Source organism: Salvelinus fontinalis, chromosome 24 (assembly GCF_029448725.1).
Source record: "Salvelinus fontinalis isolate EN_2023a chromosome 24, ASM2944872v1, whole genome shotgun sequence".
Taxonomy (NCBI): Eukaryota; Metazoa; Chordata; class Actinopteri; order Salmoniformes; family Salmonidae; genus Salvelinus; species Salvelinus fontinalis.
Window position 1 is genome coordinate 29,406,595 of NC_074688.1, and position 19,764 is coordinate 29,426,358.

Below are 19,764 nucleotides of genomic sequence, written 5' to 3' on the forward strand. Positions count from 1 at the left end.
CTCTCTCTCTCTCCCCCCCTTGCTCCCCCTTGCTCTCTCTATCCTCCCTCTCTCCTCTCCTCTCCCTATCTCCCTCTCTCCTCTCCTCTCCCTATTCCCTCCCTTTCTGTCTCTCCTCTCTCCTCAGGCGATGGAGAAGCAGGTTCTGATTGTTGGACAGACTCCGTCTCAGTTGCTCATTGAGCCACATCCTCCTCGCAGCTCGGCCATGCACCTGGTGAGACACACGGCATGCTGGAAAAATTCTCTCCACTGCGTCTCTGTCTATCTGTGTGCGTGTGTATCCATACAAGTGTGTCTGTGCATGTGTGTGTGCGCGTTTGTGCTTTTGTGTGTGTGTGTGTGTGTGTGTGTGTGTGTGTGTGTGTGTGTGTGTGTGTGTGTGTGTGTGTGTGTGTGTGTGTGTGTGTGTGTGTGTGTGTGTGTGTGTGTGTGTGTGTGTGTGTGTATTTGTGTGTATTTGTGTGTGTGTATGTGTTTGTATGTTGTCTTTGTGGTGTGTGTGGCAGTCCCATCTCTCCATCGTGGGAGAGAGAATATTTTGCCAATAGGTTTCTCTATGCTCTCTTTTCTACCATGTCCTCCACTCCTTGTACCCACTCCCCATTTCAACTCCCCAGTCCCCATTGCTTCCAACATATTTCCAATGGCTCCATTGAATGAAGAGTTGATGTGTAGAGCAGAGGGAAGAGTGCCCCCTACTGACCCAGTACTACCACAGCCGTCTAAAGGGGCTGACGTGTTGTTGGTTTAGGCCTTTTCACTATCCCCATACAGTAAACTAAACGGAGAGCCACATTTTTGTAGTGCAAAATAATTGTGCAAAGTACAAGAATTACCTACATTAATTAGCATTAGGAAAATGTTGCCCCGACTTTGCTTGCAAGTGAAGATATTGATGTTTCATGTACTATAAACAACAATTCCATCTCATGTTTCTAACCCCTGTCTGTCTGTCTGTATTTGTGTATGTGTGTCTGCCTATATGTCTGTATGTATGTCTGTATGTCTGACTGACCCCTCCTCCCTCCCCTCTTCCTCATCATCTCCTCCTCTTCCTCCACCATGTACATGCAGCTCTTCTGTGTCTGAAACCTATTTTACCTCCACACTAACTACCTCTCTCCATTCTGTCCCCTTCTCTCTCCTCATCCTCCTCCATCCCTCCATCCTCCATCCTCCACACTCCCTCTCTTCTTCTCTCTTCTACTCAATAGTGTTTCCTTCCCCAGAGCCCTCTGATGTTCAAGGACCAGATGCAGCAGGATGTGATCATGGTACTGAAGTTTCCCTCCAACTCCCCGGTGACCCACGTAGCAGCCAACACCCTGCCACACCTCTCTGTCCCTGCTGCTGTCACCGTCACCTGCAGCAGACTGTTCGCTGTCAACCGCTGGCACAACACTGTCGGTGAGGGTACTACACACACACAGAGGCCAGAAAGCACAGACCAGAACACACATACCCTACCGTTCAAAAGTTTGGGGGTCACTTAGAAATGTCTTTGTTTTTGAAAGAGAAGCACATTTTTTGTCCATTAAAATAACATAAAATTGATCAGAAATACAGTGTAGACATTGTTAATGTTGTAAATGACCTGTAATCAAACCCACAAGTGCTGATGCCCCAGATACTCAACTAGTTCAAAGGCCAGTATTATTGCTTCTTTAATCAGAACAACAGTTTTCAGCTGTGCTAACATAATTGCAAAAGGGTTTTCTAATAATCAATTAGCCTTTTAAAATGATCAACTTGGATTAGCTAACACATCGTGCCATTGGAACACAGGAGTGATGGTTTCTGATATTGGGCCTCTGTACGCGTATGTAGATATTCCATAAAAAATCTGCCGTTTCCAGCTACAATAGTCATTTACAACACTAACAATGTCTACACTGTATTTCTGATCAATTTGATGTTATTTTAATGGACAAAAAATGTGCTTTTCTTTCAAAAACAAGAACATTTCTAAGTGACCCAAAACTATGAACGGTAGTGTATATGCGCGCGCACACACACACACACACACACACACACACACACACACACACACACACACACACACACACACACACACACACACACACATTCATAGGCCAGAACACACATACTCTTGTAAAACTAAGTAAACCTTCACACACACACACACACACACACACACACACACACACACACACACACACACACACACACACACACACACACACACACACACACACACACACACACACACACACACACACACACACACATTCATAGGCCAGAACACACATACTCTTGTAAAACTAATTGCGTGTTCCACCACATGTGCTACCTACCACAGCAGTGGCCCTGTAAAACCCCTCCTTACCAACCAGGGCTAACCTATACAGCCTGGGTCTGTAGCAGCCTGGGTCTGTAGCAGCCTGGGTCTGTAGCAGCCTGGGTCTGTAGCAACCTGGGTCTGTAGCAGCCTGGGTCTGTAGCAGTCTGGGTCTGTAGCAGTCTGGGTCTGTAGCAGCCTGGGTCTGTAGCAGCCTGGGTCTCTAGCAGCCTGGGTCTGTAGCAGCCTGGGTCTAGACAAACCATTTTAGGAGCCATAAGAGATAATTGTGTTACATAAACTTTGCACAGTGACAAGTCACGCCCCTGAGTGAGGTCAGAGAGCGTGTCAGCCTGATAGAACCGTCCTTTCGAACAAACTGGGTTAAGAATTGACATGTCAGACCAGAAAAACGTTGAGATGCAGCTGCACATTTAAAGTCTGAACTTTGAATCTCAACACGAGGTAGAGACGATAAACTCACCTCTCGGACAATCACTGGTACGGCTGCTTAGCTGTCCTAAGTAAAGTATCTTCGAAAGCAAATTTAAGTGGGACCATTCTACTAACGTTACTTTGCTCAAACCATCGTATTACGTTACTCTCACAACCCCACTGGGAACCATCAACCCGGCTGGCTAGCCTATCTTCAAAGAAGCATCTTCAGGAGTGAATGGAAGAAAAATCTATTGTAGTTCTGTTCAGGACTACACGACAAGTTACCAGATACCGGAAACTACAGAGAAGAACAACAGTAGAAGACTTGTTGGAACAATTTTGGAACAATCAGAGCCTTACAAGCGTGCCACGTAAAGGCCCAACCCCCTTTCCAAGGCCCTGTCCACCGAGAGAGATCCGGCATTTCATGTAAATACATTCATGATTTCTTGCTCAAAGAGGGTGGCGGTTTGTGTGCAAAGTATATGATTACTGTAAGTGAGAGTAGTTTCTAAATGTACCAAGGTTAAGTGTCTCTGTCCATCTTTGCCCCCCATCCCTCAATCTCTTTTATAACAAGCAGCCATATTGTTGTCATTCCGCTAGGGACCTGTTTTTAACGTATAAAGTGTGTATGTTTATCCTGTGTTACCATTTAATTAGCTAGTAAATAAATAATGAAATCAACTTGTGTTGTCCTGAATAGGTAAGGCTCTGGTTTTTGCAGATGCAAGGAGGTTGTTCAGAATAATGACATGATACAAGGTTACGATGAATAAGTTGACTGTTTATAGACGTGACAGGTAAAGACCTTTAGAGTTTAATTCGGGAGATGGTAACTCTTTAAAGAACCGCCCAAATCCTAATGAGTTAATTGTTACACGATTAATTGAATAGGCTAACAATTAAACATATTTAGGTAGTTAGATAAATAACAGTCTTCAGGTTAATGTTAAAGTCAAGCCACCCTGCTACACCCCTTGGTCAGGTAAAGAGCGACAGAGTGCTTCCACATGTTGGTCCTCAGGCATGTGTGAACAACATTACCCCCCAACGCTCCAAAGAAAAAAACGCACACACACGCACGCAGGCGCACACATACACACACACACATACGCATGCACAAACACAAACACACACACACGCACACTTCTCAGGAACCAAACTCACCTCAGGATCAAGGGTCACCTGAAAGCTTACTGGGAAATTAGGCTGCAACTGCACCAGATTCTCTTCACACTTCCACATCTGTCACCGGAGCGCACACACACACACACACACACACACACACACACACACACACACACACACACACACACACACACACACACACACACACACCCACCCACCCACCCACCCACCCACCCACCCACCCACCCACCCACCCACCCACCCACCCACCCACCCACCCACACACACACACACACACACACACACACACACACACACACACACACACACACACACACACACACACACACACACACACACACACACACACACACACACACACACACACACACACACCGAGTTGAGGACCAGAGTGGAGCCTTACATTCTGTTGTTAAGGACCACAGCTGCAACTCCAATGTTCTTCTGTTGGAGAGAAGAAAAGGGTTCTGGGTTCCAACAATAATGAGCAGAATAATAAGGGCTTCATATTCCCAGCATGCTGCTGTGTTTCTGCCCTCCAGGGGATCATAGCTCTACTCAGCCTGACAGTCAGGAACTGAAATCAATAAGCTTCATGGAAACCTTCATGAACCAACCTCTGACCATGGAGCAGGTGCTCTGTGTGTGTGTGTGTGTGTGTGTGTGTGTGTGTGTGTGTGTGTGTGTGTGTGTGTGTGTGTGTGTGTGTGTGTGTGTGTGTGTGTGTGTGTGTGTGTGTGTGTGTGTGTGTGTGTGTGTGTGTGTGTGTGTGTGTGTGTGTGTGTGTGTGCGTGCATACTTGTGTGCGTACCTGCTTGTGTGACATACATGTGAAATGTGTGTGTGTGTTTCCAGGTTTGAGAGGAGCGCCAGGTTACTCCCTGGAACAGGCCCACCACCTGCCCATAGAGATGGACCCTCTGATTGGTGAGTGTAACCCTGAGGCCAGGCCAGACCATTGTACTGAATACTAACTAAGTTATCCCTCTGATTGGTGAGTGTAACCCTGAGGCCAGGCCAGACCATTGTACTGAATACTAACTAAGTTATCCCTCTGATTGGTGAGTGTAACCCTGAGGCCAGGACAGACCATTGTACTGAATACTAACTAAGTTATCCCTCTGATTGGTGAGTGTAACCCTGAGGCCAGGCCAGACCATTGTACTGAATACTAACTAAGTTATCCCTCTGATTGGTGAGTGTAACCCTGAGGCCAGGCCAGACCATTGTACTGAATACTAACTAAGTTATCCCTCTGATTGGTGAGTGTAACCCTGAGGCCAGGCCAGACCATTGTACTGAATACTAACTAAGTTATCCCTCTGATTGGTGAGTGTAACCCTGAGGCCAGGCCAGACCATTGTACTGAATACTAACTAAGTTATCCCTCTGATTGGTGAGTGTAACCCTGAGGCCAGGCCAGACCATTGTACTGAATACTAACTAAGTTATCCCTCTGATTGGTGAGTGTAACCCTGAGGCCAGGCCAGACCATTGTACTGAATACTAACTAAGTTATCCCTCTGATTGGTGAGTGTAACCCTGAGGCCAGGCCAGACCATTGTACTGAATACTAACTAAGTTATCCCTCTGATTGGTGAGTGTAACCCTGAGGCCAGGCCAGACCATTGTACTGAATACTAACTAAGTTATCCCTCTGATTGGTGAGTGTAACCCTGAGGCCAGGACAGACCATTGTACTGAATACTAACTAAGTTATCCCTCTGATTGGTGAGTGTAACCCTGAGGCCAGGACAGACCATTGTACTGAATACTAACTAAGTTATCCCTCTGATTGGTGAGTGTAACCCTGAGGCCAGGCCAGACCATTGTACTGAATACTAACTAAGTTATCCCTCTGATTGGTGAGTGTAACCCTGAGGCCAGGCCAGACCATTGTACTGAATACTAACTAAGTTATCCCTCTGATTGGTGTGTAGCCAACAACTCTGGGAGTAACAAGCGTCAGATTACAGACCTGGTGGATCAGAGCATCCAGATCAACACACACTGCTTCGTGGTTACCGCCGACAACCGCTACATCCTGGTCTGTGGCTTCTGGGACAAGAGTTTCAGAGTCTACTCCACCGAGACAGGTAATACTAACTACCATGGTACTTCTAGCTACTATAGTACCACCATAATACTACTACTATGCTACTGTAGTACTATACTACTACTATATTACACTGTACTACTTACACTGTACTACTTCCACACAGTAGGCCTAGACACAAAGGTTTAAATCATAATACTGTCTCTGTGCAGGTAAGCTGACCCAGATAATAGTACAGACTGTATAATACTCGTACCTTAATACTACTGTATGTCTACAATACTTTATATTGCTCTCTCTGTGCTGCAGGTAAGCTGACCCAGATAGTGTTTGGCCACTGGGACGTGGTGACGTGTCTGGCCCGGTCAGAGAGCTATATCGGGGGAGACTGCTACATCGTGTCAGGGTCCAGAGACGCTACTCTGCTACTGTGGTACTGGAGTGGACGACACCACATCATAGGAGACAACCCCAACAACAGTAAGTCAGAACACACACTCACATACACACACAAACAGACAGACATACACACACACACAGACACACAGTGTAACAGTCCTGTCCATGAGCTGTAGCCAGTAGTTGTCCTCTGTCCAAGGGTAGAGAGAGGAAGCTCTTCATATCAGCTCAAATTAATTACAGCACCTCATTGTGGAGCTGTAGTTCATTAAGGTAGATTATTATATTAATAAAAGCATTATTTGATCAGCAGTGAAAATTCTAGTTTCCACTCTTGTTATGGAATGATGGACAGAGACAGTGAGCAGGGCTGGCGCCAGAATGAATCAGTTGGACTGCCATTTGATTTCTATAGGCAGGCCTGTTTTTTTCTTCAAATGTTGTTCATGTGTGTTACAATAAAGACCATAGGCAGCTTGTGAGTTTCAAGTTTGGGGAAGTTTACAATTTATCTTATGATTTCTACCTATCTGTGTGCCAGTTATTTAAAACATGTATGCGCATTTTTGTGGAACACCTTCACTTCAATAATACTGTTTTAGTTTCTCAAAATTATTGTCATGTGGTTAATCAAAAAACCTGAATTAAAATGCAAAAAATCTCAACGTCAACAGTGAAGAGGCGACTCCGGGATGCTGGCCTTCTAGGCAGTGTACTGTGTCTGTGTTCTTTTGTCCATCTTAATCTTTTCTTTTTATTGGCCAGTCTGAGATATGGCTTTTTCTTTGCAACTCTGCCTGGAAGGCCAGCATCCCGGAGTCGCCTCTTCACTGTTGACGTTGAGACTGGTGTTTTGCGGGTACTATTTAATAAAGCTGCCAGTTGAGGACTTGTGAGGGATCTGTTTCTCAAACTTGACGCTCTAATGTACTTGTCTTCTTGTTCAGTTGTGCACCGGGGCCTCCCACTCCTCTTTCTATTCTGGTGAGAGCCAGTCTGGTGAGAGCCAGTGCGCTGTTCTATGAAGGGAGTAGTACACAGCTTGTACAAGATCTTCAGTTTCTTGTCAATTTCTCGCATGGAATAGCCTTCATCTCTCAGAACAAGAATAGACTGACGAGTTTCAGAAAAAAGTTTTTTGTTTCTGGCCATTTTGAACCTGTAATCGAACCCACAAATGCTGATGCTCCAGATACTCAACTAGTCTAAAGAAGGCCAGTTTTATTGCTTCTTTAATCAGAACAACAGTTTTCAGCTGTGCTAACATAATTACAAAAGGGTTTTCTAACGATCAAGTTGCCTTTTAAAATGATAAACCTGGATTAACTAACACAACGTGCCATTGGAACACAGGAGTGATGGTTGCTGATAATGGGCCTCTGTACGCCTATGTAGATATTCCATAAAAAATCAGACGCTTCCAGCTGCAATAGTCATTTACCACATTAACAATGTCTACACTGATCAATTTTATGTTATTTTAATGGACAAAAGATTTGCTTTTCTTTCAAAAACAAGGACCTTTCTAAGTGACCCCAAACTTTTGAACGGTAGTGTATGTAATGTTGAATTGATATAAATAAACAATCAAAGGGCAAACAATTCACACAATGAAACAATGAATGTGCAAGATTTGGCAAGAGACAGCAGAGCACATTCTGTAGAGTTAAGTGCATGCCCCTTCTTCTTGTACTCAAGACACATTATCTAAACACATTTGAGATGCTATTTACTGACAGACGCAACTCAATGTTCACCTAGGCCTATAGCCGCGCACGCTGCACGAATTCTGGCTTCGCAAATAAGCATAGGCTATTTAAAAAGAAAGAGCCAATGATCCTCTGTGGCTAAGTCAAGCTCTCTGGTAAAGTCTTTTGAATGATTTTATTTAGACAGGAGTAATTATATAATTTTGTCAAAACATCAGTTTACTTTAGGGGAAGCCAGCATCCGAACAGTGCACTGTGCACCCGTCAACTTTCCTTTCTAATTTTCAAGTGGCTGAAACCAGAGATCTGTATATAATGTCTTTCAACAAGTTTAGTTCTGCATATTGTGCCCATAGAAACGCATTGGGCTTATTCCTCGCTGCAGAAACTAGCGAGCGAAACAGCACCCCTCTGTCTTACTGTATGTAGCCCATGTATCTGATGCTGTCAGGCCAGAAAAAGTATGACATGCCATACTCATTTTGTCCAGACAGCATCAGATACATGGTGTACACATACAGAGACAGGGAGAACACACATAACGCCGGCCCTGACAGGGAGAAGCATCTACTGTATATGCACCTGTATGTGTGTGTTACTTGCGTTCCAGTAAAATACTCCAGATGTCTTGCTATTCAGCTCCAGTGTGATTTGATTTCTGCTGCTCTTCTCACTTAGTTCCTCATACTCACTAATTATCTGTGTTCAAAACAACCACTTCACCATTTGTCTGACTTGGACACAATAACAGTGTGTGAGCGCGTGTGAGCGTGTGTGTGTGTGTGTGTGTGCGCGTGTGTGTGTGCGTGTGCATGTGGGTGGGTGGGTGTGTGTGTGTGTAAGAGTGTAAGAGTGTGTGTGTAAGAGTGTGCGTGTAAGAGTGTGCGTGTTCGTATATGTAATGTATTTGAGTGTACTGTGCATGAACTGGTGTCAAATGGGGCTGTGGTTGAGGTGAGTCTTTTTCTCATTATCTTTTCTGAAGATAATTAAGAATTTCAGCTTGGTTTGTTCCAATTAATAGAGGGTGCCGCAGCACTATACTGCAGGAGAAAACACTCCCATGGTACACACACACACACACATACACAGTGCTTACTGCACTGTGCACCTTCCTAACAAAGGAAGGTTTCTTCTATGGAGAGAACTTCAACTAATCATATTCCATATCAATCAAACCAGGATGTTTGATATCAGTTTTTTCAGAGTGAACATTTAATAAGTTCTTCACTATAGATGAAACACATAGTGGTCTTCAGTAGCTACCTACAGTACCAGTCAAAAGTTTGGACACACCTACTCATTCAAGGGTTTTTCTTTATTTTAACTTTTGTCTAAATTGTAAAATAATAGTGAAGACATCAAAACTATGAAATAACACATATGGAGTCATGTAGTAACCAAAAAAGTGTTTAACCAATTAAAATGTATCTTAGATTTTAGATTCTTCAAAGTAGCCACCCTTTGCCTTGATGACAGCTTTGCACACTCTTTATTCTCTCAACCAGCTTCACCGTATGCTTTTCCAACAGTCTTGAAGCAGTTTCTACATATCATTTTCACTTGTTGGCTGCTTTTCCTTCACTCTGCTGTCCAACTCATCCCAAAACATCTCAATTGGGTTGAGGTCAGGTGATTGTGGAGGGAAGGTCATCTGATGCAACACTCCATCACTCTCCTTCTTGATCAAATAACCCTTACACAGCCTGGAGGTGTGTTTTGGGTCATTGTCCTGTTGAAAAACAAATGATAGTCCCACTAAGCGCAACCAGATGGGATGGCGTATCACTGCAGAATGCTGTTGTAGCCATGCTGGTTAAGTGTGCCTTGAATTCTATAATAATTCACAGACAGTGTCACCAGCAAAGCACCATCTCACCTCCTCCTCCATGCTTCATGGTGGGAACCACACATGAGGAGATCATCCGTTCACCTACTCTGCATCTCACAAAGACACAGCGTTTGGAACCAAAAATCTCAAATTTGGACTCATCACACCAAAAGACTTTCACCAGTCTAATGTCCATTGCTCATGTTTCTTGGCCCAAGCAAGTCTCTTCTTATTATTGGTGTAATTTAGTAGTGGTTTCTTTGCAGCAATTTGACCATGAAGGCCTGACTCACACAGTCTCCTCTGAACAGTTGATGTTGAGATGTGTCTGTTACTTGAACTCTGTGAAGCATTTATTTGGGCTGCAATTTTTTGAGGCTGGTAACTCTAATGAACTTATCCTCTGCAGGAGAGGTAACTCTGGGTCTTCCTTTCCTGTGGCGGTCCTCATGAGAGCCAGTTTCATCATAGCGCTTGATGGTTTTTGCAACTGCACTTGAAGAAACGTTCAAAGTTCTTGAAATTTTGGCTGATCTTAAAGTAATGACAGACTGTCGTTTCTCTTTGCTTATTTGAGCTGTTCATGTCATAATATGGACTTGGTCTTTCACCAAATAGGGCTTTTTTCTGTATACCACCCGTACCTTGTTACAACACAAGTGATTGGCTCAAATGCATCAGAAGGAAAGAAATTCAACAAATGAACTTTTAACAAGGCACACCTGTTTAAGTGAAATGCATTCCAGGTGACTACCTCATGAAGCTGATTCTGAGAGTGCCAAGAGTGTGCAAAGCTGTCATCAAGGCAAAGGGTGGCTACTTTGAAGAATCTCAAATATAAAATATATTTTGATTTGGTTACTACATGATTCCACATGTGTTATTTCATAGTTTTAATGTCTTCACTATTATTCTACATTGTAGAAAATAGTAAAAAAAATTAAGAATTAACCTTGAACGAGTAAGCGTGTCCAAACTTTTGACCAATACTGTATATGAGCTATTTCGTTGTATTATTAATAAAGGAGTTAATCATAATGTATTATACAATTTTATTTTTTTTATTTTAAATTTTATCCCTTTTCTCCCCAATTTTCGTGGTATCCAATCGCTAGTAATTACTATCTTGTCTCATCGCTACAACTCCCGTACGGGCTCGGGAGAGACGAAGGTCGAAAGCCATGCGTCCTCCGAAGCACAACCCAACCAAGCCGCACTGCTTCTTAACACAGCGCGCCTCCAACCCGGAAGCCCGCTGCACCAATGTGTCGGAGGAAACACCGTGCACCCGCCCCCCTCGGTTAGCGCGCACTGCGCCCGGCCCGCCACAGGAGTCGCTGGAGCGCGATGAGACAAGGATATCCCTACCGGCCAAACCCTCCCTAACCCGGACGACGCTAAGCCAATTGTGCGTCGCCCCACGGACCTCCCGGTCGCGGCCGGCTGCGACAGAGCCTGGGCTCGAACCCAGAGACTCTGGTGGCGCAGCTAGCACTGCGATGCAGTGCTCTAGACCACTGCGCATTATACAATTTTAAGATGAACAACAATACTTTTTGTCAGACTTCAGTTCACAGCAATCTAGGTAGGAGAGTATTATATGATTCATATTTGACAGAGTTGAAGATGTTGTAACCCTTGGCAGGAAGAGAACAGTGCCCTCTAATGTACATCAGCCTGCATGTGTCCTTAAACACCTCAGGCCTCATTTATCAAAGGTCCGTGCCCAGTCAGCGCACAGCAAAGACTAAACCTTGCCTGCGCCAGTTTTCCCACAAAGGTGTTTTATCAACATTTATCAATGTTGAACTTGATGGGAAACTTTGCTTGTCTCCATGCAAATCTCAGATCATGAGTATTCACCACGTCTAGTGGTTGATCAACTGTATTGCAAGCAAATATTGTTCTTTTGAGGAAAATGGAGGTGTTTGATACACAGGAATGATAATAATGGTAGGCTAATAAAAACATTAAAACATATGCCTAATGATGAAACAGATGCATTTGCCATTGGTAAGGAGATCTCATGTAGACTTTTATTCCCGCTACACAACAAATATTAGCTATCATTTATCCATTGCTCAGAATTTAGTGAGAAATGTACGCATTCTTGATAAATGAGGCCCCTGGTCATTAAAATAACTTCCAGCTCAATCCCCTGCCTGCCTCTCAGGCCCAACTCGGCCCATATCACTGCAATGTGAGGCAGGGTGGGGAGGTTGTGTTGGCTGGCTGGGGGGGGCTCAGTGTAGGCTGATTGAATATTTTGTAGGGCAGGTGAGCTGGATGAGTCTGTGATCTCTCTGGAGGCCTCACACTGTCCTGGGACTGGCAGGTCTGCTCTGGTCCTACCCTCTAAGGGACTGGAGAAGAGAGAGGGGTGAAAGGGAGGAGAGGGGAGAAGAAAGAGGGATGAGAGGAGAGAGGAAGGAAAAGACATATGGGGTGAGAGGAGAGGGGTGGAAGGGAGTAGAAGGGAGGAGAGGAGAGAGGGACGAGAAGGGGGGAGACTCCAGGTGTCCAGGACCTCCCTTCACTAGCCTCTCCCCCATCAATCATGGGACAGTGTGAGGGGAGGGTGGTTGGGGAAGGGGATGATCTGCCGTCACAACATTTATATGACAATTGACCAGGACCTCGCTGGCAGCAGCTGGGTGGATGTGACTCTCACTGTCTGTGGTCAGTTATTTATCAACATAACAACACATTTGAGTCCTGATGAATGCTCTTATTTCAGAAAGTTCTTAGTTCATTACATTCTTCGCATCCCCCAGTGAAGTGCACTCTGTTGCAACGATCCCAAGCCATGGTATGTTGTTCTTAATAAAACCCAACTGTTGTGTTGTGTTCCAGGTGACTACCCGGCACCGCGAGCTGTGCTGACCGGCCATGACCATGAGGTGGTGTGTGTCTCTGTGTGTGCCGAGCTGGGACTGGTCATCAGTGGAGCCAAAGGTCAGCAGAGACAGCCTGAGTCCCAAATGGCACTCTATTCCCTGTGTAGTGCACGTCTTTTGACCAGGGCCCGTATGGCTCTGTTCCAAAGTAGTGCACTGCTCCAGAGTCTAATGGCGGCGAGCTTTACACCACTCCATTTGACGCTTGGCATTGCGCATGGTGATCTTAGTCTTGTGTTTGGTTGCTAGGCTATGGAAACCCATGTCTTGAAGCTCTCAATAAACATTTATTGTACTGACATTGCTTCCAGTGGCAGTTTGGAACTCGGAAGTGAGTGTTGCAACCGAGGACAGACGATTTTTACGTGCTACACGCTTCAGCACTTGGCGGTCCTGTTCTGTGAGCTTGTGTGGCCTACCACTTTGTGGCAGAGTCGTTGTTGCTCCTAGATGTTTCCACTTCACAATAGCAGCACTTACAGTTGACCGGGGAAGCTCTAGCAGGGCAGAAATTTGATAAACTGACTTGTTGGAAAGGTGGCATCCAATGACGGTGCCACGTTGAAAGTCACTGAGCTCTTAAGTAAGGCCATTCGTCTGCTAATATTTGTCTATGGAGATTGCATGGCTGTGTGCTCGATTTTATACACCTGTCTGCAACGTGTGTGGCTGAAATAGCCCAATCCACTAATTTGAAAGGGTGTCCACATACTTTTGTTTTTATAGTGTATGTGAGTTGGCTGATAGTATTGTAATGTCACATGCCACAGTACATAGTTGAGTTATCTCATTTAGGAGTGGAATGTTGAGTATCTCAGTTAGGAGTGGAATGTTGAGTAACATTCTTGAAACAGTGTGTGTGCATTCGTCCGTGCGTGTTAGTGTGTAACTCTATCTTCCCTCCAGAGGGTCCGTGTCTGGTCCACACTATAACAGGGGACCTGCTGCGGGCCCTGGAGGGCCCAGATAACTGCCTGTGTCCCCGCCTCATATCGGTGTCCAGCGAGGGCCACTGTATCATCTGCTACGAGAGAGGACGCTTCTGTAACTTCAGCATCAACGGAAAACTACTGGCTCAGATGGAGGTCAATGACTCAACACGGGTAAGACCACAGACACAATATGTACCTAGTAAAAGTCTACACACGCCTTGCACAGTCTTCACATTTTACTGTCTTAAAATGATATATAAACAAGGGATTCAACTGGGGAGGGATTCCACTGATCGACAGAACCTACTCCACATTTTCAATGTGAAAGAGATGTAATCATTGCTGGACAGCAGTATTCAAACTTAGTGCACTACATAGGGCCTAGGGTCTAAATATCTAAAGTAGTTTACTACATAGGCTGTGATTTGAGGTAGATGATGTCGTTATTATTGTTTATTTTTATGTTATTTATTTGATTTATTATTATATAATTATTATGATGTGCTCCCTAGGCCATTATGCTGAGTAGTGATGGTCAGAACCTGGTGACGGGTGGAGACAACGGGGTAGTGGAGGTGTGGCAGGCCTGTGATTTCAAACAGCTCTACATCTACCCAGGCTGTGATGCTGGTGTCCGCGCCATGGACCTCTCTCACGACCAGAGGTTAGTCCTGTTTGTCCACCCAATCAGGTTGCCTCTACAACAGGATCAATGGCGTGTGTGTGTGTGTGTGTGTGTGTGTGTGTGTGTGTGTGTGTGTGTGTGTGTGTGTGTGTGTGTGTGTGTGTGTGTGTGTGTGTGTGTGTGTGTGTGTGTGTGTGTGTGTGTGTGTGTGTGTGTGTGTGTGTGTGTGTGTGTGTGGTTGTAGAGCAGTATGTAGGCTGTAACACTGAAAGGGCCTGTGTGTTTCATGCTTGTCAGGGTACATTTGGGGAAATGGAACGTTCGCAGTTCAGTGAGCTTTGTTTTCTTTAAATAGAACCGGTTGCCATAGAGACAACGAAATTGCAGTGCAATGTTCTGAAAGCACACTTGCCTTGGAGCAATACACAAGCGTCACTTTCCTCACACACATACATACACACACACACCAGACACACACCACACACATATTCACTCACACACATACACACTCACACCTATTGTGTTTATGTTAGTAAAGTAATGGGTCATATAGAGGTACATTGTGTTGATGAACATACTGTATTGTGTGTGTGTGTGTGTGTGTGTGTGTGTGTGTGTGTGTGTGTGTGTGTGTGTGTGTGTGTGTGTGTGTGTGTGTGTGTGTGTGTGTGTGTGTGTGTGTGTGTGTGTGTGTGTGTGTCCCCTCCCCCAGGACTCTCATCACTGGCATGGCATCCGGTAGCATTGTGGCGTTCAACATCGACTTCAACCGGTGGCACTACGAGCACCAGAACAGATACTGAGGGTTACAGAGACAGAGGCAGTACAACATGGCCATGTTTGGAGGACACCTGGACACTACTGTTAACCAACTATACAGGTTAGCTGCTGTTAACTACCTATACAAGTTAGCTAACTACGGTATAAGAGTTAACTAATGCTAACTAACCTCACAGGTCAACTACAAGTTAACGACAGGTTAACTAACTAACCATAATTGTAGGAATACAGTGGGGTCCGCAATTATTGACACCCTTGATGAAGATGAACAATAATGACTGTATAAAATAAATAATTCAGAAACTGAGCTATATTATATGCTCCCAAAAATGTGAGAATTATTTTATGTTATTAGAATTGCTTAGAGAAAGAGATTTTGTTTAACAAGTAAGAAAAACTATTCTCAAAAGGTAGGAGTGAAAATTAAAGCTCCCTAAAGATTCTTATAAATAAAGTTGTCAAAAGTGTAGTATTTGGTACCATATTCCTAGCATGCAATGACTACATCAAGCTTTGGATTCTACAAACTTGTTGTATGCATTTGCAGTTTGTTTAGGTTGTGTTTCTGATTATAGAATGGTAGAAATGAATGGTAAATAATGTAGTCTGTCATTTTGGAGTCACTTTTATTGTAAATATGAATATGATACATTTCTAAACACTTCGTAATTAATGTGGATGCTACCATGATTACAGATAATCCTGAGTGAATAATGATGAGTGGGAAAGTTACAGAGGGTCAAAATCATACCCTCAAGACATGCTAACCTCTCACCATTACCAATAACATGGGGAGGTTAGAATGTCTTGGGGGTATGATCTTTGACCTGTGATAATCTGAAGTACCCAAAAGGGCCACTAGATGTTGTGTGATAGATTACATAAAATCCTTAAAAGATACCAAAATGCGGGTAGTTTATTGTTAAACTTCAAACATTTCCAGTAATACCCTCCCTTTGCAACCTATATTTAAAATATATATATATTACTTGTCAAACAAAATCCCTTTCTCTGAGCAACTGAATTAGTATAAAATAATATATATATATTTTTACTATACAATATAGCTCAGTATTTGAATTATTTATTTTATACAGTAATTTTTGCTCATATTTATCAAGGGTGTCAATAATTTCAGACCCCACTGTATATACTAAGGCCCAGAGACAGACAGGTTAAAATATAGGTTATAAGACGTGGAGAAAAAATACTTCAACTGATGATCTTAGAAGACGAGGTCAGTTATAGTGCTACAGTGACAGTTTCTTTCAACACTGATTTAAAAAAATGAATGTACGATTTTATTCAACTGGTCATATTTAAAACTGTGAAAAATACAATAAACAAACCTACGGTTAATAACGTTTATACAACATTTGTATGTCAAATACATATCAAACTTGGGACACTTTTCTAGGAAAAAAGGAAAAACTGTTGTATATAAGGATGATGTAAAGAGTTGATTTCCAGAAAAGATTTGAAAAGAACAAGACGTCTCCATTTAGTCTCCATTTTGACAGTTGAACCACAATTCTCTGTTCCAAACCGTGACCTGACTCTCTCACATTATGTCTTAGAGTGCGTCCAAAATGGTACCCTATTCCCTTTATAGTGTGCAACATTTGATCAGGACCCATAGGGCTCTGGCCAAAAGAAATGCACTATAAAGGGTTAGCGTGCCATTTTGGACGTAGATTAGTTGGTTAGTAATAATAACTGATAGTTGGTCTCCCATCACAGTAGTCTATTGATGTAGGTGTCAAAAACAACAAATTGTTCTATGTTAATTTGATAATGTGTTTACATGTCTGTAAGGGCAATTTCAGAACTCTACGTACTGTGTGAAATTTGTCCATTGTAATTGTAATTTGTTTCTTAATCACGTTTCACATTATCAGCAGGAAATAACAATCCTTGTAATGATTTCCATCCCATTTGTTGTTCGGTAACTATTTTATTTATATTTCAACAAAGGCAAGGATTTAAAATTACTTTTATCTACTTTTAAAATTACGACCACAGGCTAGTCAGGTTTAGCACTGAATTCTTTAGTCGTCGTGGTTTGTATTTCCAGCTAATGGATTGATAAGGAAGGCAGTGCAAGACATCAGTTGTAGAAACTTTGGATGATAACTATGGTAACTCAATATGAAAACTATCAATGCCATGAGTTTATTACAGCCTGCAATCCAGACCTGTTTTGTACTACCATTCCACTCATTGTACTCTGTGTCATATGCCAAACATGACATGATATTTGGCATGGCAAGTGGTGGAAAGGAATGTTAGTGCAAACAGACTGATACCCAGGCTAAATGAAAGGTTGGGGCATGTAGCTAAGCTAACCAAGAACAGGCTATAGTCATCCAAAAATGATTCTTAACTATTTTGAATAAACAGAAAATATTACAACAATGTTAAATATACCACGTGTGAGTTGACAGTAAGATGAAAAGGAAAAAAAGAAATTGCAATATGCAAAGAGTTTGGATTTGCATTGTAATGGTACAGACAGCAGCCTAGCTAAACAAGGGGCTCTGCATGCAGAGACCTACAGTGGCTGTAGTATGGAAAATATATCTTACTTTACTGGTTTGACTCATAATAACCATCAATATGAATTTGACATTCTGGGTTTATTTAGACAATATTTGTGTAAGGAGGATTTTGCTAAATAAATGCATTTGATTTGTGTTGACATTGCAATTTGATGTCGTTTTTTTAAACATTTCTTATTGCTCTCAAATAGTTTTTTTGATTTGTATGTAATATATTTTGTTGATATAAGTATATCATATGATTTTATAAGTTATTTGTATTTACCTGTTGTTTTTTGCATATGTTGCAATTTCTGAGGTATTTACCTTGTGTTTGTTTGAAGCTGTTTTACATTAAGCTCTGTCAATATATACAGATTGATAAACTGTGCAATATAACATTGGTTTCTTTTTTGTTGTATTTATAATAAAAAATAAATAAAGCAAGCTCTTATGCAAGTGAATTTTCCATTCTTTATAGCAGTCTGAACATAACTAGTACTATGTTTTCCTAATAGTCTGCCATATAGAATAGAGTATGTATTTAACTTATAAACCCATGCACTAAAAGTTATCTCAAGAGTGGAAGCTCAACGTGTTGAAATGTTTATTGTGTTTGTTGTTGTTTTACTACTATCTTCTGTATCTGGTACAGATTATCCTATACTGCCATCTACTGACTGGATGTTGTTATTGCTGCTGTGGCTGCTGTTTGTAAATCCCAGATTGTTCTACTGTACTCCACCTGGAGCGACGCAGCACAATGACCAGGCTCTCAGATTGAGGAAGTGATTTATTCACAGGTTTGGCTTGCTGATGACCAGTTACAGGGTTGCTTCTTCAGGAACAATGACCAGGCTCTCAGATTGAGGAAGTGATTTATTCACAGGTTTGGCTTGCTGATGACCAGTTACAGGGTTGCTTCTTCAGGAACAATGACCAGGCTCTCAGATTGAGGAAGTGATTTATTCACAGGTTTGGCTTGCTGATGACCAGTTACAGGGTTGCTTCTTCAGGGACAATGACCAGGCTCTCAGATTGAGGAAGTGATTTATTCACAGGTTTGGCTTGCTGATGACCAGTTACAGGGTTGCTTCTTCAGGAACAAAGACCATTCACTACCATCATCAGGAAAAAAGATGTGCTACTGGTGATGAATCCCAATCAAATTGGCTTCACATGTAGTCACTGAATCTTAAATAACATCGGGTAAAAATACATATTTTGCACAGTAACATACTTTCAATCAGTACCTTTTCTTTCTCTCACAACAGAAATGTAGTAACAAATGTCTTTTGGACAATTACATTCAGCAGATAGATACAGTCAACTCACTGTCCTCTCTCTAGACCTGTCAACTCACTGTACTTCTCCCTCTAGACCTGTCAACTCACTGTTCTTCTCTCTCTAGACCTGTCAACTCACTGTTCTCTCTCTAGACCTGTAAACTCACTGTCCTTCTCTCTCTAGACCTGTCAACTCACTGTACTTCTCTCTCTAGACCTGTCAACTCACTGCTCTTCTTTCTCTAGACCTGTCAACTCACTGTTCTTCTCTCTCTAGACCTGTCAACTCACTGTCCTTATCTCTCTCTAGACCTGTCAACTCACTGTACTTCTCTCTCTAGACCTGTCAACTCACTGTCCTTATCTCTCTCTAGACCTGTCAACTCACTGTCCTTCTCTCTCTAGACCTGTCAACTCACTGTCCTTCTCTCTCTAGACCTGTCAACTCACTGTCCTTATCTCTCTCTAGACCTGTCAACTCACTGTACTTCTCTCTCTAGACCTGTCAACTCACTGTCCTTATCTCTCTCTAGACCTGTCAACTCACTGTGCTTCTCTCTCTAGACCTGTCAACTCACTGTCCTTATCTCTCTCTAGACCTGTCAACTCACTGTCCTTCTCTCTCTAGACCTGTCAACTCACTGTCCTTCTCTCTCTAGACCTGTCAACTCACTGTCCTTCTCTCTCTAGACCTGTCAACTCACTGTCCTTCTCTCTCTAGACCTGTCAACTCACTGTCCTTCTCTCTCTAGACCTGCCAACTCACTGTCCTTCTCTCTCTAGACCTGTCAACTCACTGTCCTTCTCTCTCTAGACCTGT

General features: G+C 42.9%; 1 protein-coding gene across 10 annotated transcripts in view; it reads left to right on the forward strand.

The window, feature by feature from the left end:
* LOC129822249 (neurobeachin-like) overlaps positions 1–18,112 on the forward strand; it is a 318,368-nt gene extending 300,256 nt beyond the window's left edge. For 5 of the 10 annotated variants that reach the window (XM_055880361.1, XM_055880364.1, XM_055880363.1 and 2 more), the window contains 9 exons: positions 128–217; positions 1,218–1,410; positions 4,748–4,819; positions 5,833–5,988; positions 6,258–6,428; positions 12,741–12,842; positions 13,691–13,887; positions 14,229–14,380; positions 15,054–18,112. In XM_055880361.1, coding sequence (XP_055736336.1) covers positions 128–217; positions 1,218–1,410; positions 4,748–4,819; positions 5,833–5,988; positions 6,258–6,428; positions 12,741–12,842; positions 13,691–13,887; positions 14,229–14,380; positions 15,054–15,144 — 1,224 coding nt within the window. In that variant the 3' untranslated portion in view covers positions 15,145–18,112. The other 5 variants (XM_055880362.1, XM_055880370.1, XM_055880365.1 and 2 more) reach the window with 3 other exon arrangements.
* Positions 18,113–19,764: the final 1,652 nt, after the last annotated feature.